Genomic DNA, 26,459 nt, shown 5'->3' with positions numbered 1-26,459 from the left:
TTTACTATATATAAAATCCACATTGTAGATCCATTTATTGTACCAAACAATTTTCTGTTTTTTTTTTTTTTCATTTAAATTATGTTATAAATTTTGTAAAAATAAAAAATTTAAATACACTGTGTTAGTCAGAATATTGATTTCATATTTTTTTTTTTTTTAATAAACATTGAGTAAAAAAAAATTTTAAAATCGTAAAATTTTTATTTTTAAAAAAAAATTTATTTTATTATTTTAGCCTTGAGATAAAAAAATTAAAAAAATATAATTTTATTTCTGTATTATTTATTAAATTATATAATTTATAAAAAATAGATTAAACAAAATAAATTTAATTTTCATCTAATTATTATTTTTGCTAAAATGTAATTTTTAATTTATTTATTTTTTCAAGTCAGTTTGTTTTCAAGTTTGTGAAAATTAACGACATTTTTTATATAAAAATTTATCATTTTAAATACTGATTAAATTCTTGAACACAGTGGCAGTAATAAAAATAAAGGAAAAAAACAAATTTTATTGACAGTTAAAAAAATAAAATTTACATTTTTTAACGATTTGACACGTCGCTTTTGCAAGAACACGTCAGTCTTTTGCAAAATATCAATCAGTGTACTCAAGCATATGTCAATAGTGTTATTTATTTTGCCACGTCAATTATTAAATAACAGATATAAATTTTTGAACATCATTTTGTTGCTATAAGCAGTACAATGATGATAAAAATTAGTGTGTTATTTGTAACATTGCTATTAGCAACAACTTTTTTTTCAAAAAGTTTAGCAAAAAAAAAATCTCAGCCATATTGTGGCATTCTTGAAGATGTTTTTTACTCATACTGTCGAACTAAAGACACACTTTTGTCGGTGACAAGTGGGAAACCCATTGGCTCTCAATTAAATAATCTAACAATAACTGATGAAAATATATTTGACATTTCTAATGCAGCATTCGACTCTGAATTACAACTTGGAAATTTAACACTAAATTTTGGCTATGAATTATTACATTTTTCTGATGGTGCTTTTACTGGTTTGGATAAATTAACTATTTTGAATATTAATAATGGTAAAGTATTATTGAAAACTGATGCTTTTAAAAAATTAATATCATTAAAATCATTGAAATTTGAAGCTGATGAAAATCCAGTACGTTTGCATGAATTTTTACCAAATCTTGGAAATTTAACAGAATTAGAATTATTACGTGTTGATGAAATGCATGTTTGTCCTAGTCAAGACAATTTAGATAAAAGTATACCACAAATTAAAAAACTTCGTTATACAACAGGTAGAGGACTGAAAAAATTAAAATCAAATTCATTTTTTTGTTTGAAAAATCTTAATTTTTTGAGTATAACTGATACTTTTTTGGACACAATTGAAGAAGGAGCATTTAATGGTCTTGAAAAACTTGAAAAATTAACATTAACAATGAATAAAAAATTGCGAGATTTACCTGCATCAACATTTGATAATTTTGTTAATTCAATTGAACTTGATTTACATGGTAATTCAATTGAGGTGATTGAAATTGAAGCATTAAATCCACAAATAACAAATTTTATATCAATTGATTTGAGCTCGAATGAAATGAGCTACATCGGAAGTGATGTATTTCATGGTGTTCGATGTGAAATTCTCGATCTATCCTCAAATGATATTACAACAATTGACAAGTACTCATTTTCTGATGCTAAAATTTTAAAGATATTACTTTTTAATAATCCTTTACTTCATCTCGATGGTTTAAACTTGGATATCAGTATATATACAATGATTTATGATTCTCCAACACATTATTCTATGAAAAGTAAATACTTAGACAATTGTGAATTATTGGAAAATGGAATTTTTAAAATTTGCATTTTTTATGGACGTTTATCATTAGTTAGAGAAATAAAATTAAATGTTATTGAGCATAAAGAAACATATATACCATCACTTGAAATATCACAAACCATAACATCAATTGACGATTATGCATTTTATAATTTATCAATAAAAAAATTAATTATAAAATCGATACCAAATAATCAAATTGATATTAACCCATTGGCATTTGATTTACCAAAACTTGAGATACTTGAATTTCAGGAATCATCAATTTTATTGAAAAAAAATATGTTTAAAAAACTCACATCTTTAAAATATTTATCCTCAAAATTTGTTGAAACAAATTATTCATTATGTAAATCATTGCAAGAATTAATAAATATAAAATATTTAACAATTGTTGATCATGATAAAATTAATATTTGTGATGAAAAGTGTGCTAATAATAAATTAAAATTGATAAGCCTTGAATATTCTGGTGGTGATATTACACACATACAAGCTAATGCATTTACATGTTTAGAATTGGACCATTTTACTATAGCAGATACAAATTTAAAAACAATTGACCGATCTGCATTTAATGGCTTAAAAAATTTAACAACTTTATCAATAACATCAAATAAATATTTAACAAATATACCTGCATTAATTTTTGATAATTTAATACAATTATATGTACTTCATATAAATGATTTTTACATAAAACGTTTGGATATTGAAATTGTAGACATATTGAGATCATTGAAGTCAGATGAAAATATGATATTAATAAATTTAAATGAAAACAGGTTAATTTATTCAGTTGATGGTTCTATTCGTCAGTTATCATGGCAAGAAATTATTGTATCATCAAACAATATCAATCTTACAAGTACTGATGACTTCACAAAACAAAAAAATCATATATTTTTATATAATACAACTGGATCTAAAGTTAATGATGCATTTGAAATTTTAAAAAGTCATCGACGAGAAGAAAACAGTTGTTTATATAAATCATCAGTTTGTATTAATACTGAAACTTCACCTGTTTTTGAAGTTTGTATAAATTCAGATGATGTATTAACGTCTGTTACAAATACAGATCCATCTGTTCCAGTTGAAAAATTTAACCTCGACATTGATTGTATTAAAACAATTGGACAATATGCATTTGATCATTCAACAATACAAAATGAATTAACAATAACATCATACGTTGAAAAATTAAATATTGAAAATAATCCATTTTTTTATTTACCAAATTTAACATATCTTCGTTTTTTGGATAGCGTAGTTCAATTAGGTCCTTCTTCTTTTGACGATCTATTATCATTGGAAACTTTGATATTATCAATTGATGAAACAAATGAACGACTTTGTAAAGTATTACCGGATCTACCATCATTATTGTATTTAGAAATAACCAATTATGATAAAATAAATATTTGTAATAATCGTTTATGTGGACGTAATAATGCATTTCGTATTAAAGAACTCTTTTATACTGGTGGTGCAATTTCTAAAATTCAAAATAATTCATTCAAATGCGTACCATACTTGAACTATCTATCTATAACCAATACAAATTTAACGACAATTGAATCTAATGCATTTAATGGCCTGAAAAAACTGCAAACACTCTCATTGTCTCATAATAAAATAAATTTTATTCGTAAAGATAATTTCAAGAATTTGAAAAATTTACAAACTCTTCTTTTGCAATATAATAATATCCAAGAAATTGAAGCTACAACATTTGCATTAATGAATGCAAATTTATTAGAACTAAGTTTGCGAGTCAATAAATTAAATGTCCTAAAAAAGAATACTTTTTATGGTCTTAAATGTAATGCGTTACATTTATCAAGTAATGACATTGGGATAATTGAAGATGGTGCCTTTACTAATTCACAAATAGAAGATTTATATTATTTTGATAATCCAGACATAAGTATTATTCTTGATAAAATTAATCTTAGTAATCTTACTAAAATACATCAATATCTAGGAAAAAGTTCTATACGTAATCAACAACCTAAGAGTAATTGCAAATTGTTATGTCCAACGTGTGATTTCATATGTGAAACTACAGCCTCAAAAATTGCTACAAAAATTCAAAATCAAGAGATGATGAACATCAATTCAAATAATAATAATCAAAAATCTGGTATTAATAAAGATGCTATTGAAGATGGGCTTATGGGAAATTGCAAAAAATATTGTGCAAAGTGTCCCTTAATATGTAACTAAAAATTTACAAATGATTTAATAATTTCGTTTAATTTTTTGCACATAGCACAAAAAAAAACACGAATAATTTTTGCACATAATTTAATATTTCATGCACTTATCAAGCACAAATACACAATGTTACAGTAAATCAAAAAAATAAGTATTAATATTTCAATAATACATAAAAGTCAAGTATTTAAAAATGTATTTACTGATTAAAATGAAAGTGAATTTATTGACCGAAATTATTCATTTTCCAATACGTTTATAACGCTAATTTAAATTATTACCACCACATAGCTATCTTTATTATACGCTAATTGACTTAAAAAATGTGTCGTATGACGGAAAAAAGCAAGTGTTAAAAAAGTAGGAGAGAATTGCCGTTGGCAACTGACCGAATGATGAAGAGATGACACCACCAAAAATTTTATACAAATACAATTACATGGACATCCAGCAAATGAGTTGAGCTTATTGAGTCATTGATTATTTTGTAGAATAATTAAATTTTTCAAAGTAACATTTGTCATAGTGTGGGTCTAAATGTTGCAGGTGTAAGTGTGCGTCTCGAGAGAAAAAAAAAATTGTTTTTTTACATATGAACTTTGAAAAAAAAATAAAAAGTGACTCTGACGGGAATTGAACTCGTGATGATCGGTTGTTGATGGCCATTTCAATTGAGTAAACAAAAATATAACTTAAATCACATCATTGCTAATATATTTTGTTTCAAGGTCTTTAAACGACTTGGTTTATAAAAAAGTTTATTATTCTACATAATGATAAAATTCTTGAACACAATATCCGGAAAGAAATAAAAAAAAATAAAAAAGTGATAACGGCATTCATTAATGATAGTCAAAGAATTCAAATGACAATTCGACACGTCGCTTTTGTAAAAAAAGTCATTCTCTTGTGAAATATCTATCAGTGTATTAAAACATATCTTAACAGTAATTATATAAATTTTGAAAAAATATCATTTTATTTTTTTGAGTTTCAAAATGGAAATGAAATTGAGTTTGTTATTCGTAAAATTGTTGATCACAATTTTTTCCTCAGAAATTATTGCAACAGAAGTACCTGATTATTGTGGCATCGTTAAACATAGTTTTTACTCATACTGTAGAAGTAAAGACACATTGTTGTGGGTGACAAGTTGGAATTTCGTTGGCTCACAATTAAATAGTCTAATAATAACTGATGAAAATATATTTGACATCTCTAATAACGCATTCAACTTTGATTTACAACTTGGAAATTTAACACTAAATTTTGGCTCTGAATTATTACATTTTTATGATAATGCATTTAATGGTTTGGATAAATTAACTATTTTAAATATTAATAATGGTAAAGTATTATTGAAAACTGATGCTTTTAAAAAATTAATATCATTAAAATCATTGAAATTTGAAGCTGATGAAAATCCCGTACGTTTGCATGAATTTTTACCAAATCTTGGAAATTTAACAGAATTAGAATTATTACGTGTTGATGAAATGAATGTTTGTCCTAGTCAAGGCAATTTCAATAAAAGTATACCACAAATTAAACAACTTCGTTATACAACAGGTAGAGGACTGAAAAAATTAAAATCAAATTCATTTTTTTGTTTGAAAAATCTTAATTTTTTGAGTATAACTGATACTTTTTTGGACACAATTGAAGAAGGAGCATTTAATGGTCTTGAAAAACTTGAAAAATTAACATTGACAATGAATAGAAAATTGCGAGAATTACATGCATCAACATTTGATGATTTTGTTAATTCAATTGAACTTGATTTACATGGTAATTCAATTGAGATCATTGAAGTTAGTGCATTTAATTCTAAAAAAATTAATTTTGTATCAATTGATCTGAGCTCAAATAAATTGAGCAATATCAAAAGTGATATATTTTATGGTGTTCAATGTGAAATTCTCAATCTATCCTCGAATAATATTACAACAATTGACAAGTACTCGTTTTCTGATGCTAAAATTTTAAAGCTATTACTTTTCAATAATCCTTTACTTTATCTCGATGGTTTAAACTTGGATATCAGTATATATACAATGATTTATGATTCTCCAACACATTATTCTATGAAAAGTAAATACTTAGACAATTGTGAATTATTGGAAAATGGAATTTTTAAAATTTGCATTTTTTATGGACGTGTATCGTTAGTTAGAGAAATAAAATATAATGTTATTGAGCAGGAAGAAACATATATACCATCACTTGAAATATCACAAATCATAACATCAATTGACGATTATGCATTTTATAATTTATCAATAAAAGAATTAGTTATAAAATCGATACCAAATAATCAAATTGATATTAACCCATTGGCATTTGATTTACCAAAACTTGAGATACTTGAATTTCAGGAATCATCAATTTTATTGAAAAAAAATATGTTTAAAAAACTCACATCTTTAAAATATTTATCCTCAAAATTTGTTGAAACAAATTATTCATTATGTAAATCATTGCAAGAATTAATAAATATAAAATATTTAACAATTGTTGATCATGATAAAATTAATATCTGTGATGAAAAGTATTCTACTGATAAATTAAAATTGATAAACCTTGAATATTTTGGTGGTGATATTACACAAATACAAGCTAATGCATTTACATGTTTAGAATTGGACCATTTTACCATAACAAATACAAGTTTAAAATCAATTAATGTGCATGCTTTCAATGGTTTAAAAAACTTAAAAACTTTATCGATAACAAAAAATAAATATTTAACGAATATACCCTCTGATATTTTTGATAATTTAAAGCAACTTTATGTTCTTCATATAAATTATAAATACATAAAACGTTTGGGTATTGAAATCGAAGAAATATTGAGATCATTGATGTCAGATAAAAATATGATATTAATAAATTTTAATGAAAACAAGTTAATGTATTCAGCTGGAGGTTCTGTTCATTACACATCATGGCAAGAAATTATTGTATCATCAAACGATATTAATCTTACAAGTACTGATGACTCCACAAAACAAAAAAATCATATATTTTTATATAATGCAACTGGATCTGAAGTTAATTATGCATTTAAAATTTTTAAAAGTCATCAACGAGAAGTAAACAGTTGTTTATATGAATCATCAGTTTGTATTGATACTGAAACTTCACCTGTTTTTAAAGTTTGTATAAATTCAGATGATGTATTAACGTCTGTTACAAATACAGATCCATCTGTTTCAGTTGAAAAATTTAACCTCGACATTGATTGTATTAAAACAATTGGACAATATGCATTTAATTATTCAACAATCATAAATGAATTAACAATAACATCATACGTTGAAAAATTAAATATTGAATATAATGCATTTTTCAATTTACCAAATTTAACATATCTTCGTTTTTTCGATAGCGTAGTTCAATTAAGTCCATTTATTTTTGACGATTTATCTGATTTAAAAACTTTGATACTATCAATTGATGAAACAAATGAACTACTTTGTAAAGTATTAACGGATCTACCATCATTATCATATTTAGAAATAATTAATTATGATAAAATAAATATTTGTAATCATCGTTTATGTGGACGTAATAATGCATTTCGTATTGAAGAACTCTTTTATACTGGTGGTGCAATTTCAAAAATTCAAAATAATTCATTCAAATGCGTACCATTCTTGAACTATCTATCTATAACCAATACAAATTTAACGACGATTGAATCTAATGCATTTACTGGCCTGAGGAAGCTTCATACACTTTTATTGTCTCATAATAAGATAAATTTTATTCGTAAAAATAATTTTGCAAATTTGACGAGTTTAGAAATCCTTCATTTGCAATATAATAATATCAAAGAAATTGAAGCTACAACATTTGAATTATTAAATGCAAATTTAAAAGAACTAAGTTTGCGTGTCAATAAATTGCAATCCATTAAAAATAATACTTTTTCTGGTCTCAAATGTAAAGCTTTACATTTATCAAGTAATGGCATTCGGATAATTGAAGATGGTGCATTTAATAATTCACAAATACAAAATTTATATTATTTTGCTAATCCAGTGATAAACATTACTCTTGATAAAATTGGTCTCAGTAATCGTACTAAGATTTATCAACATCCAGGAACAATTTCTGTACCTAATCAACAACCTAGGAGAAATTGCGAATTGTCATGTCCAAAGTGCGATATCAAATGTGAAACTACAGCCTCAAAAATTGCTACAAATATTCAAAATCAAGAGATGATGAACATCAATTCAATTAATAATAAAAAATCTGGTAGTTATAAACATGCTATAGACAATGATGGAAGCATGGGAGATTGCAGAAAAGGTTGTGCAAAATGTCCCATTGTATGTTATTAAATATTTCCTTGACATATAAATTTGAAAATGATTTACCAATTTTGTTTTATTTTTCGCACATGGCACAAATAGCACCCGAATAATTTTTGCACATAATTTAATATTTTAAGCACTTATCAAGCACAAATGCACAATGTATTAAATAATAAATAATAAAATACATCAAGTTCAAGTATATGAAAATATATTTACTGATTAAAATAAAAGTAAATTTATTGATTGTAATTATTTATTTTCCTTTACGATTATAACGCTAATTTAAATTATTACCACCACAACAGCCATCTTTATTATACGCTAATTAACTTAAAAAATGTGTCGTGTGACGGGAGCAACCGAGTGTTAAAAAAGTAGGAGAGAATAGCCGTTGGCAACTGACCGAATGATGAAGAGTGAGGGACACTTGACACCACCGAAAATTTTATAAAAATATTTATAAGTATTAGTGAAACGTTTGGGAGTCTCAATGCCAGTCCAATACATGTTCAATCACAAGTTATATCACACATTTATATTAACGACAAAAATATTAATGTAGAAAAGATTATATCATTACTAATTTATTTTTAATGAGTTTGTTTTCGAGCCGAGGAGATCTATTGACAATAATATTTATTTATATTTATCCATCCATTCGTCTGCCAGAGTTTTACTGGCATTGAACTATCATAATTTGTTTAGTGTCGTCGTCATCATCAATTCATCAGTTTATTGTGATTTTTCGGTCAATTTTGCACCATATTAGAGCATCAATCAAGTGTACAACAGCATGGACATCCAGCAAATGAGTTGAGCTTATTGAGTCATTGACTATTTTGTAGAATAATTAAATTTTTCAACGTAACATTTGTCATAGTGTGGGTCTAAGTGTTGCAGGTGTAAGTGTGCGTCTCGAGAGAAAAAAAAATTGTTCTTTTATATATAAACTTTGAAAAAAAAATAAAAAGTGACTCTGACGGGAATTGAACTCGTGATGATCGGTTGTTGATGGCCATTTCAATTGAGTAAACAAAAATATAACTTTAATCACATCATTGCTAATATATTTTATTTCAAGGTCTTCAAACGACTTGGTTTATAAAAAAGTTTATTATTTTACATAATGATAAAATTCTTGAACACAATATCCGGAAATAAATAAAAAAAAAATAAAAAAGTGATAACTTCAAAATGAAATCAAAAATGAGTTTGTTATTCGTAGCAATGCTAATAACAACTTTTTTTTCAAAAATTATTGCAACAGAAGAAGTAGTTTGTGGTCATCCTGAAGATAATTTATATACATACTGTAAAACTGAGGACGTGCTTACATCAGTTAGAAGCAGAAAATCTATTATAAACAATTTATATGATAATCTTACAATAACTGATAAAAATATTTTCGAAATATCTGATTATGCATTCGATAATAATTTACAACTTGGAAATTTAACACTTAATTTTGGTTTTGATTTATTATATTTTAGTGCAGATGCATTTATAGGATTGGATAATTTGACCGTTTTAAATATTAACAATGGAAGAGTTTTACTGAAAAATGATGCTTTTAGAAGATTACCATCATTAGAATTATTAAAATTAGAAGCTAATGAAGATTCTATACGATTGTATGAATTTTTACCTAATCTTGAAAATTTAACTGAACTAGAACTGTTACGTGTTAGTGAAGTAAAAATTTGTCCTGATGAAGACAGTCTAAATAAAAGCTTAATAATACAAATTGAAAAACTTCGTTATACAACTGGTAGAGCTCTTAAAGAATTAAGAGCAAACTCATTTTATTGTTTAAAAAACCTCAATTATTTTAGTATAACTCAAACTAATTTGGAGACAATAGAAGAAGGAGCATTTAATGGTCTAGACAAAATTGAAAATTTAATATTGACAAAGAATTCAAAATTAAGACAAATACCTGTACTAACATTTGATAATTTTGTTAATTCAATTGACCTTGATTTAAATAGCAATTCAATTGAAATTATTGAAGTTGGTGCATTTAATTCTAAAAGATCTCATTTTGTATCAATTGATCTGAGCTCAAATAAATTGAGCAACATCAAAAGCGATGTATTTTATGGAGTTCAATGTGAAATTCTCGATCTATCCTCAAATAAAATTTCAACAATCGAACCATACGCATTTAATCAGACAAAAATTTTGGGATTATTTGTGTTTGATAATCCTTTATTTGATCTTGATGGTCATTTCTCGGAGCTTAGTATTTTCACGACAGTTTATAATACTGATTCTTTAATATTTATTAGAGATAAAGTTCCATTCAATTGTACACTAGTAAAAGACGAAAAGTACGAAGTTTGTTTCCATGAAAAAAGCTTGAAATTAGTCAGAGAAATGAAACATGATGACAAGGCAAAAGGTAAATCATCAAGATCAACACTTGAAGTATCAAGAAACATTACATCAATTGAAGAATATACATTTTATAATTTATCTCTTTCACGATTGATTATAACATCAAAAGAAGATAATAAAATTGTTGTTAAACCATTGGCATTATATTTACCAACGCTTGAAATACTTGAATTTCATGGATCATCAATTTTATTAGAAAAAAATATATTTAAAAAACTTACATCATTGATATATTTATCATCAAAATTTGTTGAAGCAAATTATTCATTATGTAAATCATTGCAAGAATTAACAAATATAAAATATTTAACAATTGTTGATCATGATAAAATTAATATTTGTGATGAAAAGTGTGCTAATAATAAATTAAAATTGATAAGTCTTGAATATTTTGGTGGTAATATAACACAAATACAAGCTAATGCATTTACATGTTTAGAATTGGACCATTTTACCATAACAAATACAAATTTAAAATCAATTGCTGCAAATGCATTTAATGGTTTAAATTTAAAGACTCTATCAATCAACGGAATTAATTTAATGAATATACCCTCGTCAATTTTTGATAATTTAAAGCAGCTGTATGTACTTCGTATAAATAATTTTTACATAAGACGTTTGGATAATAATATTGAAAATATACTAAAGACATTGAATTCAAATGAAAATATGTTATTAATAAATTCAAATGAAAACAAATTAATCTATTCAGAGAATGGTTCTATCCGACATGTAACATGGCGAGACATTGTCGTATCATCAAATGAAATTTCTTTTACAAGTAATGTATATAATTATACAAAGAAAAGAAGTCATATATTTTTATATAACACAACTGAATTTGAAGTAAACAATACCTATGAACGACTATTAAATTATCATCAACAATTAAATATATGTTCATATAATTCATCAGTTTGTATTGATTCAAACACTTCACCGATTCTCAAAATTTGTATGAATGAAGATGGTGTATTAAATTCTGTTACAAATACAAATTCATATATTTCAATTGAAAAATTTGAACTCGACATTGGATGTATCAAAACGATTAAACGATTTGCATTCATCGCTTCGAATATAAAGAATGAATTAACCATAAAATCGGGCATTGAAAAATTGAGAGTTGAAAAGAATGCTTTTCTTAATATGCAAAGTTTAAAAAATCTTCGATTTTTAGATAGCGTTGTTCAATTAAATCATTCTATGTTTAGGGATCTTTTATCATTGGAAATTTTGGTATTATCAATTGATGAGAGAAATGTACCACTTTGCAATGTATTGACAGATCTTCCATTATTAATCAAGTTACAAATCATCAATCATAATAGTGTAAGTATTTGTAATGAACGTCGATGTAAAGATGATAAACATTTTGGTATTAAAAAACTTTGGTATAACGGTGGTGCGATTGATGAAATCAAAAAAGAATCATTTAAATGTGTGACATTATTAAATTTTTTATATATAACCAATTCAAATTTAACGACAATTGAAACAGATGCTTTTTATGGTTTAAATAAACTTGTAACACTTTCATTGGCTTATAATAAAATAACCTTTATTCATAAAAATATTTTTAGGCATTTGAAAAAGTTAAAAGAATTGTATTTACAATTTAATCAGATTCAAGAAATTGAATGTACAACATTTCAACTGATGAGTGCAAATTTAATGACGTTAAATTTAGATTTTAATAAGTTTAATATCATAAAAAAAAATACTTTTACTGGTCTCAAATGTGAAAGTTTGGATTTATCAAGTAATGGGATTCTGGCAATTGAAGATGATGCCTTTTATAATTCACAAATAAAAGATTTATATTATTTTGATAATCCAAAGATAGATGTTATTCTTGATAAAATTCATATTACTAATTTTACTACTATACATCAAATTTCAGGAACAATTTCTGTAATAAAACAACAACAATCTGAGACAAATTGTAAAATGCTTTGTGAAAATTGCGATATTGAATGCGAAACTACAGCTTCAAAGATTGCTACAAATATTCAAATTGAAGAAAAAAATAGCCGCCATACATTTGATAGTCACAAACCTACTTTTACTAAACATCTTGTGAAGCACAATAAAACTAAATGCGTGAAATATTGTGCAAAGTGTCCCGAGATGTGCTAACTATAAAATATGAAAGATGCGGTTTAAAAAACCCGAAAATAATTTAACAATCTGATTTTAATTTATACATGTCACAAATTATATTTCTTTGCACAATAAAAATTTAATATTTGCACAAAATCAAAAATTTAAAGGATTTGTTATTAAAAAATAAAATTTATTTTCACAATAAAACAAGTGTGGCATACTTGACACCACCAAAAATTTATAAAAATATTTATAAGTATTAGTGAAACGTTTGGGAGTCTCAATGCCAGTCCAATACATGTTCAATCACAAGTTATATCACACATTTATATTAACGACAAAAATATTAATGTAGAAAAGATAATGTCATTACTAATTCATTTTTAATGAGTTTGTTTTCGAGCCGAGGAGATCTATTGACAATAATATTTATTTATACATTTATCCATCCATTGGTTTGCCAGAGTTTTACTGGTATTGAATTGTCTTAATTTGTCTAGTGTCGTCGTCATCATCAATACATCAGTTTATTGTAATTTGTGGGTCAATTTCACATCACATTAGAGCATATATCAAGTGTACAACAGCATGGACATCCAGCAAATGAGTTGAGCTTATTGAGTCATTGACTATTTTGTAGAATAATTAAATTTTTCAACGTAACATTTGTCATAGTGTGGGTCTGAGTCTTGCAGGTGTAAGTGTGCGTCTCGAGAGAAAAAAAAATTGTTTTTTTACATATAAACTTTGAAAAAAAAATAAAAAGTGACTATGACGGGAATTGAACTCGTGATGATCGGTTGTTGATGGCCATTTCAATTGAGTAAACAAAAATATAACTTAAATCACATCATTGCTAATATATTTTGTTTCAAGGTCTTTAAACGACTTGGTTTATAAAACAGTTTATTATTTTACATAATGATAAAATTCTTGAACACAATATCCGGAAAGAAATAAAAAAAAATAAAAAAGTGATAACGGCATTCATTAATGATAGTCAAAGAATTCAAATGACAATTCGACACGTCGCTTTTTTAAAAAAAGTCATTCTCTTGTTAAATATCTATCAGTGTATTAAAACATATGTTAACAGTAATTATATAAATTTTAAAAAAATATCGTTTTATTTTTTTGAGTTTCAAAATGGAATCGAAATTGAGTTTGTTATTCGTAAAATTGTTGATAACAATTTTTTTTTCAACAATTATTGCAATAGAGGAGAAAGTTTGTGAAAATTTTAATGATAATTTATACACATATTGTAGAGTTGAGGATGTGCTTACGTCAGTTACAAGCAAAAAATCTATTATAAACAATTTATATGATAATCTTATAATAACTGATAAAAATATTTTTGAGGTATCTGATGATGCATTTAATAATGATTTACAACTTGGAGACTTAACGCTTAATTTTGGTTTTAATTTATTGTATTTTAATCCAAATGCATTTATAGGGTTGATTAATTTAACCAAATTGAATATTAATAATGGAAGAGTTATACTAAAAAATGATGCTTTTAGAAGATTACCATCATTAGAATTATTAAAATTAGAAGCTGATGAAAGTTCTGTACGATTGTATGAATTTTTATCAAATCTAGAAAATTTAAATGAACTAGAACTGCTACGTGTTGGTAAAGTAAAAATTTGTCCTGATAAAGACAGTTTAAATAAAAGCTTAATAATACAAATTGAAAAACTTCGTTATACAAATGGTCGAGCACTGAAAAAATTAAAAGCAAACTCATTTTATTGTTTAAAAAATCTTAACTATTTTAGTATAACTCAAACTAATTTAGAGAAAATAGAAGAAGGAGCATTTAATGGTCTAGACAAAATTGAAAATTTAATATTGACAAAGAATTCAAAATTAAGAAAAATACCTGTACTAACATTTGATAATTTTGTTAATTCAATTGACCTTGATTTGAATGGCAATTCAATTGAAATTATTGAAGTTGGTGCATTTAATTCTAAAAGATCTCATTTTGTATCAATCGATCTAAGCTCAAATAAATTGAGCAACATCAAAAGTAATGTATTTTATGGAGTTCAATGTGAAATTCTCGATCTATCCTCAAATAAAATTTCAACAATCGAACCATACGCATTTAATCAGTCAAAAATTTTGGGATTATTTGTGTTTGATAACCCTTTACTTGAACTTGATGGTCATTTCTCGGAGCTTAGTATTTTCACGACAGTTTATAATACTGATTCTTTAATATTTATTAGAGATAAAGTACCATTCAATTGTTCAATATTAAAAAACAAAAAGTACGAGGTTTGCTTCCATGAAAAAAGCTTGAAATTAGTCAGAGAAATAGAACAGGACGAAAAAGCAAATGGTAAATCATCAATATCAACACTTGAAATATCAAGAAACATAACATCAATTGAAGAATATGCATTTTATAATTTAACAATAAAAGAATTAATTATAAAATCGGAAGAAAAAAATCTAATTAATATTAAACCACTGGCATTATATTTACCAAAACTTGAAATACTTAGATTCGATGGTTCATCAATTTTATTGGCGAAAAATATATTTAAAAAACTTACATCATTGATATATTTATCATTAAAAGTTGATGAAAAAAATTATTTATTATGTCAATTATTGCCAGAATTAATAAATATAAAATATTTAAAAATTATTGATCATGATAAAATTAATATTTGTGATGAAAAGTGTGCTAATAATAAATTCAAGTTAACAACTCTTGAATATTCTGATAGTAATATTACACATATTCAAGTTGATGCATTCAAATGTACAGAATTACAAAATTTAGCAATAACAAATACAAATATAAAATCAATCGATCCAAATGTATTTAATGGTTTAAAAAATTTAATGACTTTATCAATATTGGATAATAAATATTTAATGATTATACCCTCGTTAATTTTCAATAATTTAAAGCAGCTATATGTACTTCGTATAAATGATTTTTATATAAGACGTTTGGATAATAATATTGAAAATATACTAAAAACATTAAATTCAGATGAAAATATAGTATTAATAAATTCAAATGAAAACAAATTAATCTATTCAGACAATGGTAGAATTCAACATGCACCATGGAGAGACATTATCGTATCATCAAATGAAATTATACTTACAAGTAATGTATATGATTATACAAAAAAAAGAAGTCATATATTTTTATATAACACAACTGAATTTGAAGTAAACAATACCTATGAACGACTATTAAATTATCATCAACAATTAAATATATGCTCATATAATTCATCAGTTTGTATTGATTCAAACACTTCACCGATTCTCAAAATTTGTATGAATGAAGATGGTGTATTAAATTCTGTTACAAATACAAATCCATATATTCCAATTGAACAATTTGAACTCGACATTGGATGTATTGAAACGATTAAACGATTTGCATTCAACGCTTCGAATATAAAGAATGAATTAACCATAAAATCGGAAATTAAAAAATTGAGAATTGAAAAGAATGCTTTTCTTAATATGCAAAGTTTAAAAAATCTTCGATTCTTAGATAGCGTTGTTCAATTAAATCATTCTATGTTTAGGGATCTTTTGTCATTGGAAATTTTGGTCTTATCAATTGATGAAACAAATGTACCACTTTGCAATGTATTGACAGATCTTCCATCATTAATAAAGTTACAAATTATCAATCATAATAATGTAAGTATTTGTAATGAACGTCGATGTAAAGATGACAATCATTTTGATATTAAAAAACTTTGGTATAATGGCGGTGCGATTGATAAAATCAAAAAAGAATCATTCAAATGTGTGACATTATTAAATTTTTTATTTATAACCAATTCAAATTTAACGACAATTGAAACAGATGCTTTTTATGGTTTAAATAAACTTGTAACACTTTCATTGGCTTATAATAAAATAACCTTTATTCATAAAAATATTTTTAGGCATTTGAAAAAATTAAAAGAATTGTATTTACAATTTAATCAGATTCAAGAAATTGAATGTACAACATTTCAATTGATGAGTGCAAATTTAATGACGTTGAATTTAGATTTTAATAAGTTTAATATCATAAAAAAAAATACTTTTACTGGTCTCAAATGTGATAGTTTGGATTTATCAAGTAATGGCATTCTGGCAATTGAAGATGATGCCTTTTATAATTCACAAATAAAAGATTTATATTATTTTGATAATCCAAAGATAGATGTTATTCTTGATAAAATTCATATTACTAATTTTACTACTATACATCAAATTTCAGGAACAATTTCTGTAATAAAACAACAACAATCTGAGACAAATTGTAAAATGCTTTGTGAAAATTGCGATATTGAATGCGAAACTACAGCTTCAAAGATTGCTACAAATATTCAAATTGAAGAAAAAAATAGCCGCCATACATTTGATAGTCACAAACCTACTTTTACTAAACATCTTGTGAAGCACAATAAAACTAAATGCGTAAAATATTGTGCAAAGTGTCCTGAGATGTGTTAATTATATGATATGGAAAATTTCGTTTAAATAACCCAAAATCAATTCAACAATCTGATTTTAATTTATACATGTCACAAATTATATTTCCCTGCACAATAAAAATTTAATGTTTGCACAAAATTTAATAGTTAAAGCACTTGTTATTTATAACGTTGGATATGACGACTAATAAATATATTGTATTTTTAATTAGTAATTATCTATAAATTTATAAAAAGTAATTCATTAACTCTAAGTACAAGTACAAGTAAAAGTTGTTTTGTCCATCTTACTATTTATTAGTGATCTATATTAATGTACTAATCAAAATGTTTGTAGATTTATAATGATATAATTTGATTTGTTTATACAAGTATATTTTTATGTTAATTCATATATGTCAATATGAAATAAATAAACAAATTTAAATTGATTTAAATATATTTTTGTCTTGTTACTTTGTTTTATTCTATTTAAAAAAATTATTTTTGATTAAAAAAAAATCATTCTATCCATTGTTCTTTATAATGCTAATGTAATTTTTAATTTTCCAAATTGGATATTTTTATTTCAAGGTTCTGGTATTACTTTATTTATTACTAAGTTTATTATTTTACATACTGATAAAATTCTCGTTCGCATATTATACATATATATCGTTATAATAACGATAATAAAAAAAAAGTGATAATTTTATTTTATTTTTTGCGCATTGCACAAAAAAATTTCAAGGTTGTTTTTTTATGAAAAAGTTTATTATTTAACATACTAATAAAATTCTTGAACACAATATCCGGAAGGAAATAGAAGAAAAAAATAAAAAAGACATAACAGCATATTTTAATGATCGTCAAAGAAATCAAATGACAATTCGACACGTCGGTTTTGTAAAAAAAGTCATTTTCTTGTGAAATATCAAACAAGGAATTAAAACATATGTTAGCAGTAATTTTTTTTTTCGAACATCAATTATTAAATAACAAAAAAAAATTTTTACAAAATATCGTTTTATTTTTTTGAGTTTCAAAATGGAATTTAAATTTAGATTGTTATTCGTAAAATTTTTGATAACAATTTTTTTTTCAACAATTACTGCATCAGAAGAAGAAGTTTGTGTAAATCTTGAAGATAATTTATACACATATTGTAGGGTTGAGGATGTGCTAACGTCAGTCACAAGCAATAAATCGATTGGAAATAATCTGTTTCATAGCCTCACAATAATTGATGAAAATATTTTCGAGATATCCGACAGTGCATTCGACCATAATCTACACCTTGAGAATTTAACACTAAATTTTGGTTCTGAATTATACATCAATCCAAATGGATTTAAAGGTTTGAATGATTTGGCTATATTAAAAATTAACAATGGTCGAGTATTTTTAAAAAATGAAATTTCCGCACACTTAACATCATTGGAATCATTAAAATTAGAAGCTAATGAAAATATCATTCGTTTAAATGAATTTTTATCAAATCTTGAATCTTTGACTGAATTAGAAATTTCACATTCTTCAGAAATAACTGTTTGTCGTGAAACTGATGGTCACAAAAATGTACTACCAATTAAAAAACTTTATTACACATTTGGAAGAATTAAAAATTTAAAACTAAATTCATTTATATGTTTGAAGCATCTCAACATTTTAACTATAGGTCAAGATAATATAAATGTAGTTGAAAAAGGAGCATTTGATGGTCTTGAAAAACTTGAAAAATTAATATTAACGATGAATAAAAAATTTAAAAAAATATCAGCTGGTATTTTTGATAATTTTGTTAATTCAATTAAACTTGATTTACATGGTAATTCAATTGAGATTATTGAAGTTGGTGCATTTCATTCAAAAATAACTAATTTTGTATCGATTGATTTGAGCTGGAATAAATTAAGCATTATCAGAGCTAATGTATTTTATGGAGTACAATGTGAAAAGCTCAATATATCATCAAATAATATTTCATCAATTGAAAAATCTGCATTCAATCAGTCCAAAATTTTGGAATTGTTTATGTTTGATAATCCTTTACTTAAACTTGATGCTGTTTTCTTGGATCTCAGTGTATATACGATGATTAATAATCTTGATTCTCATATTTTTATGCAAAATCCAGCACGAGTCAGCTGTACAATATCAGATAATAAAAATTTTACAATTTGTGTTAATGAGAAAAGTTTAGAGCTAGTCAGAGAAATAGAACATGATAAAATAAAAACAACACCATCATTAATATCAACACTTGAAATATCAAAAATCATAACGTCAATTGGAGAATATGCATTTTATAATTTAACAATAAAAGAATTAATTATAAAATCAGAAGAAAATAATCAAATTAATATTAAACCACTGGCATTATATTTACCAAAACTTGAAATACTTAGATTCGATGGTTCATCAATTTTATTGGCGAAAAATATATTTAAAAAACTTACATCATTGATATATTTATCATTAAAAGTTGATGAAAAAAATTATTTATTATGTCAATTATTGCCAGAATTAATAAATATAAAATATTTAAAAATTATTGATCATGATAAAATTAATATTTGTGATGAAAAGTGTGCTAATAATAAATTCAAGTTAACAACTCTTGAATATTCTGATGGTAATATTACACATATTCAAGTTGATGCATTCAAATGTACAGAATTACAAAATTTAGCAATAACAAATACAAATATAAAATCCATTGATGCAAATGCATTTAATGGTTTAAAAAATTTAATGACTTTATCAATAATAGATAATGAATATTTGATAAATATACCCTCGTTGATTTTTAATAATTTAAAACAATTATATGTACTTGTTGTGAATAATTTTTACATAAAATTTTTGGATAGTAAAATTGACACTATATTGAGATCATTGAATTCAGATGAAAATATGGTATTAATAAATTTAAATGAAAACAAATTGATTTATTCAGACAATGGTACAATTCGACATGCACCATGGCGGGACATTATTGTATCACCAAATGAAATTTTACTTACAAGTAATGTATATGATTATACTAAGAAAAGAAATCATATATTTTTATACAATACAACTGAATTTCAAATTAATAATGCATTTAAAATTTTGGCAGATCAAATAAAAAATTGTTCATATAAATCATCAGTTTGTATTAATTCAAAAACTTCACCGGTTCTCAAAATTTGTATAAATAAAAATGCTGTTTTATTTTCCGTTAAAAATACAGATCCATCTGTTTCAATTGAAAAATTTGAGCTTGACATTGGTTGTATCGAAACAATTGGACCTTTTGCTTTTATTGATTCAAAAATAAAAAATGAGCTAACAATAAAATCATACGTAAAAACACTCAGCGTTCAAAAAAATGCATTTTCTGATTTACAAAATTTAACAAATCTTCAATTTATAGATAGTCAAGTTCAATTGACATTTTCTATTTTTAAACATCTTTCATCATTGGAGTCTTTGGTATTATCAACTGATGAAACAAATGTACCACTTTGCAATGTATTGACATATCTTCGAAAATTATCCAAGTTACAAATTATCAATAATAACACTATAAATATTTGTAATGATCATCGATGCAAATATAATAACCATTTTTCAATTAAAAAACTTTGGTATGATGGTGGTGCAATAGATAAAATTCAAGGTCAATCATTTAAATGTGTGACATTATTGAATCTTTTATTTATAACCGATACAAATTTATCAACAATTGAAGCTAATGCATTTTATGGTTTAATTGATCTTGAAATACTTTCATTGGCACAAAATAAGATAAATTTTATTAGCAAAAATATTTTTCAACATTTGAAAAAATTAAAATTACTTTATTTGCAATTTAATAATATTCAAGAAATTGAAGTTACAACATTTCAATTGATGAATGCACATTTATCAAAATTAAATTTGGAATTTAATAAATTAAATATCATTAAAAAAAATACTTTTAATGGTCTTAAATGTGATAATTTATATTTATCAAGTAATGACATTCTGATGATTGAAGATGATGCATTTTATAATTCACAAATAGAAGATTTATATTATTTTGATAATCCAAAGATAGATGTTGTTTTTGATAAAATCAAACTTAGTAATCTAACTAAGATACATCAAGATCCAGGAACAATTACGAATAATAAATATCAATCCAAGAGTAATTGCAAATTGATATGTAAAGATACCGGATGTGATATCATTTGTGAATCTCCAGTTTCAAAAATTGCTACAAATATTCAAAATGAAAAAAACAATGAGCAATCATTTTTTGGATAATCAAAATTCTAGTATCACCAATAATGTTATTAACAATTTAATAATATTATTTTAATTTTTGCACGTATTAAAAATTAAATTTCTGCACGAAAATAATTATAGGCGTTTTTGCACAAAATTTATTATCTAAAACACATAGAAAGCACGATGTTATACAGTATACTGAGAAAAAAAACTTCTAAAATACAGAACTTTTGTTCTTGCAAAAAAAGTTCTTGGATTATGGAAAAATTTTCTTATATTAAATAAAAAACTTCTTAATTCGAGAACGAAAAATTTTTTGAATTATGGAAATATTGTCTTGAATTATAACAAATACGTCTTGAATTATAAAAAAAAAAATTCTTAAATAATAACGAAAATTTCTTGAATCATGGCAAAATGTTCTAATTTTTAGAAGTAAGGTTCTTGGATTATAACGAAATGTTCTCGATTTTAGATCTATATATAGTACTAAGAAAAATCTCGATTAAATCAGTAATTGTTTATACATTATGATTGATTAATAAAAAATTATCATCATTGATCCTAAATTAATAAATAAATTTAAATTGATTTAAATGTAATTTTATCTTGTTATTTTTTTTTTTTTTATATATAAGCATATATTTATTTTTATTTCATTTTGCAGTGATGGAGGATCTATTAATATCTTGTTCAAATATTCTTCGCAATCTATGAAAAAAAAATTAATTTTTGATTAAAACAAAAGCAATCTATCCATTATACTTCATAATGCTTATGTAGTTTTTAATTTTCCAAGTTTAATATTTTATTTCAAGGTCCTCGTATGATTTTTTTTTTTTATTACTAAGTTTATTATTTTACATACTGATAAAATTTTTGTTCACAATATCCGTAATATAGAATAAAAAAATAATAATAATAAAGAAAAGTAATAATTTTATGTTTTGCACATTGCACAAAAATTTTTCAAGGATTTTTTTATACAAAAGTTTATTATTTTACATATTGATAAAATTTTTGTACACAATATCCGTAATAAAATAAAAGAAAAATAAAAGGCAAAAATGATAACGGCATATTTTAATAATAGTCAAAGAAATCGAATGATAATTTGACTCGTCGCTTATGCAAAATAAGTCGTTCTTTTGTGAAATATCCATCAGTGTATTAAAACATATGTTGAAAGTTTTTTTTTTTTGCAACATCAATTATTAATTATCAAAAATAAATTTTTAATTATTATTGTGTTATTGTAAAACGAGCTTGCAAGCTTTATAATGAAAATAAAAACAAGTGTCACTTCGTTCGTCACATTGCTGATAACAATTTGTTTGTCAAGAAGTACTGAAGCTGAAGAACCTGGCTTAGTTTGTGGTCCTCTTGAAAATAACTATTACACATATTGTAAAACCGAAGATGTGCTAACGTCACTTACAAGTAAGAAGCATATTATGAATGATGAACTTGACACTCTGATAATAAATGATAGAGATATTCTTGAAGTATCTGACAACGCATTTGACAACAATTTACAACTTGGGGATTTAACACTAAAATTTGGGTATGAATTGAGTCTCAATGAAAATTCATTTGCTGGTTTGGATAATTTAACATCTTTGTATATTGATAATGGTAGAGTTATATTGAGAAATAAAGTTTTCGAAAAATTAACATCATTAAAAACATTAAAATTTGAAGCAAATGAAAGAGACATCCGTTTGAATGAATTTTTACCAAATCTCAAAAGTTCAATAGTATTGGAATTATTGCGTACTTGGGAAATAAGTATTTGTCGAAAAACTAATGGTCACATGAATTTACTAACAGTTGAAAAACTTTATTATACACTTGGAAGAATGATAAACATACAAACTAATTCATTCATATGTTTAAAAGATGTCAATTTTTTGAGTATAAGTCAAACTCATTTGAGAGTTATTGAAGTAGGAGCATTTGATGGTATTGAAAAACTCGAGAATCTAATATTGACAATGAATAAAAAATTTAAAAAAATATCAGCTGGTATTTTTGATCATTTTAATAATTCAATTAAACTTGGATTACATGGTAATTCAATTGAGATTATTGAAGCTGGCGCATTTCATTCAAGAATAAATAATTTTATATCGATTGATCTGGGTTCGAATAAATTGAGCATTATCAGAGCTAATGTATTTTATGGAGTTCAATGTGAAATTCTCAATCTATCATCAAATAATATTTCTACAATTCATGAGCAATCATTTTCTAATGCTAAAATATTACAGCTATTACTTTTTAATAATCCTTTACGTCATCTCGATGGTTTGAACTTGGATATCAGTATATATACAATGATCTATGATTCTCAAACACATTATTCTATGAAAAATCAATTCTTAGACGAGTGTGTGATATCGGAAAATGGAATTTTTAAAACTTGCATTTTTTATGGACGTTTATCATTAGTTAGAGAAATAAAACATGATGTTATTAAAAATGAAGAAACATTTATATCATCACTTGAAATATCACAAACTCTAACATCAATTGACGATTATGCATTTTATAATTTATCAATAAGAAAATTAGTTATAAAATCGATACCAAATAATCAAATTGATATTAAACCATTGGCATTTGATTTACCAAATCTTAAAATACTTGAATTTTATGAATCATCAATTTTATTGAAAAAAAATATATTTAAAAAACTTACATCATTGATATATTTATCATTAAAAGTTGATGAAAAAAATTATTTATTATGTCAATTATTGCAAGAATTAATAAATCTAAAATATTTAAAAATTATTGATCATGATAAAATTAATATTTGTGATAAAAAGTGTTCTAATTATAAATTAAAATTAATAAGTCTTGAATATTCTGGTGGCAATATTACACAGATACAAGCTTATGCATTTACATGTTTAGAATTGGACCATTTTGAAATAACAAATACAACTTTAACATCAATTGACCCACTTGCGTTTACTGGTTTGACAAATTTAAAATCTTTATCATTAACGAGAAATAAATATTTAACAAATATACCCTCTTATATTTTTGTTGATTTGAAGCAACTATATGTCTTTTATATAAATTATAGATACATAAAACGATTGAATATTGAAATCGAAGACTTGTTGAAATCATTGATGTTAGATGAAAGTATGATATTAATAAATTTGAATGAAAACGAGTTAATTTATTCAGCTGGAGGTTCTGTTCATCAGACACCATGGCAAGAAATTATTGTATCGTCAAACAATACTAATCTTACAAGTACTGATGACACCACAAAACAAAAAAATCATATATTTTTATATAATGCAACTGGATCTGAAGTTAATTATGCATTTAAAATTTTTAAAAGTCATCAACGAGAAGTAAACAGTTGTTTATATGAATCATCAGTTTGTATTGATACTGAAACTTCACCTGTTTTTAAAGTTTGTATAAATTCAGATGATGTATTAACGTCTGTTACAAATACAGATCCATCTGTTCCAGTTGAAAAATTTAACCTCGACATTGATTGTATCAAAACAATTGGACAATATGCATTTAATCATTCAACAATAAAAAATGAATTAACAATAAAATCATACGTTGAAAAATTAAAAGTTGATAATAAGGCATTTTCTAGTTTACCAAATTTAACATATCTTCGTTTTTCGGGCAGCGTAGTTCAATTAAATTTTTCTATTTTTGACGATCTCTTATTATTGGAAACTTTAATATTATCAATTGATGAATCAAATGAACTACTTTGTGAAGTATTAACAGATCTACCATCATTATTAAATTTAGAAATAATTGATTGTGATAAAATAAGGATTTGTGATCGTCATTTATGTGGACGTAATAATGTATTCCGTATTGAAGAACTCTTTTACAGTGGTGGTACAATTGCTAAAATCCAAAATGATACATTTAAATGTGTACCATTTTTGAACTATTTATCTATAACCAAAACAAGTTTAACGACAATCGAAACTAAAGCTTTTAACGGCCTGAAAAATCTTCAAGCACTTTCATTGTCTCATAATAAAATAAATTTTATTCGTAAAAATAATTTCAAGAATTTGAATAATTTGAGAATACTTTATTTGCAGTATAATAATATCCAAGAAATTGAAGCTACAACATTTGAATTAATGAATGCAAATTTATTGGAATTAAGTTTACGTGACAATAAACTAAATATCCTAAAAAAGAATACTTTTTCTGGTCTCAAATGTAGTGCCTTACATTTATCAAGTAATGACATCGGGATAATTGAAGACGGTGCCTTTACTAATTCACAAATAGAAGATTTATATTATTTTGATAATCCAGAGATAGATATTATTCTTGATAAAATTGATCTTAGTAATCTTACTAAAATACATCGAATTCCAAAAACAATTTCTGTACTCAATCAACAATCTCAAGCAAATTGCAAATCGTTATGTCTAACGTGCGATATTATATGTGAAACTACAGCCTCAAAAATTGCGACAAAAATTCAAAATCAAGAGATGATGAACATCAATTTAAATAATAATAAAAAATTTGGTATTGATAAACATGCTATTCAAGATGATGTAGATATGGGAAATTGCAAAAAATATTGTGCAAAGTGTCCCGTAGTATGTAACTAAAAATTCAAAAATAATTAAATAATTTTGTTTAATTTTTTTTATATATGGCACCAAAAAGAACACGAATAATTGTCGCACATATTTTAATATTTTATGCACTCATCAAGCACAAATGCACAATGTTATAGTGAATCTATAAAATTTGTTTCAATATTTTAATGAATAATTGTTTATAATAAATAATAATACGCATCAAATGCAAGTACATATATATTAATTATT

General features: G+C 24.6%; 1 protein-coding gene across 1 annotated transcript; it reads left to right on the top strand.

Annotated features, from left to right (window-relative positions):
• The first annotated feature begins 9,613 nt into the window (after positions 1 to 9,613).
• LOC122853979 lies at positions 9,614 to 26,237 on the top strand. Its single transcript, XM_044154390.1, has 12 exons — positions 9,614 to 10,921; positions 11,135 to 11,285; positions 14,352 to 14,531; positions 15,963 to 16,289; positions 20,309 to 20,377; positions 20,471 to 20,894; positions 22,952 to 23,568; positions 24,058 to 24,224; positions 24,498 to 24,588; positions 24,808 to 25,131; positions 25,219 to 25,535; positions 25,710 to 26,237. The coding sequence occupies exons 1-12, from the start codon at positions 9,614 to 9,616 to the stop codon at positions 26,235 to 26,237; spliced, it is 4,503 nt and encodes a 1,500-aa protein (XP_044010325.1).
• Positions 26,238 to 26,459: the final 222 nt, after the last annotated feature.

Source organism: Aphidius gifuensis, linkage group LG4 (assembly GCF_014905175.1).
Source record: "Aphidius gifuensis isolate YNYX2018 linkage group LG4, ASM1490517v1, whole genome shotgun sequence".
Classification (NCBI taxonomy): domain Eukaryota; kingdom Metazoa; phylum Arthropoda; class Insecta; order Hymenoptera; family Braconidae; genus Aphidius; species Aphidius gifuensis.
The sequence above is the reverse complement of the archived record's forward strand: the minus strand, read 5'-3'. Positions and strand labels throughout refer to the sequence as shown.

Coding starts and splice junctions, on each gene's coding strand:
- LOC122853979 (XM_044154390.1), top strand. CDS start 9,614: ATGCTAATAACAACTTTTTTTTCAAAAATTATTGCAACAGAAGAAGTA. Junction 16,290..20,308: donor ATTTGAACTCGACATTGGAT/GTATTGAAACGA, acceptor TGATTTATTCAG/ACAATGGTACAATTCGACAT. Junction 23,569..24,057: donor TGAAGTAGGAGCATTTGATG/GTATTGAAAAAC, acceptor GTTTATCATTAG/TTAGAGAAATAAAACATGAT.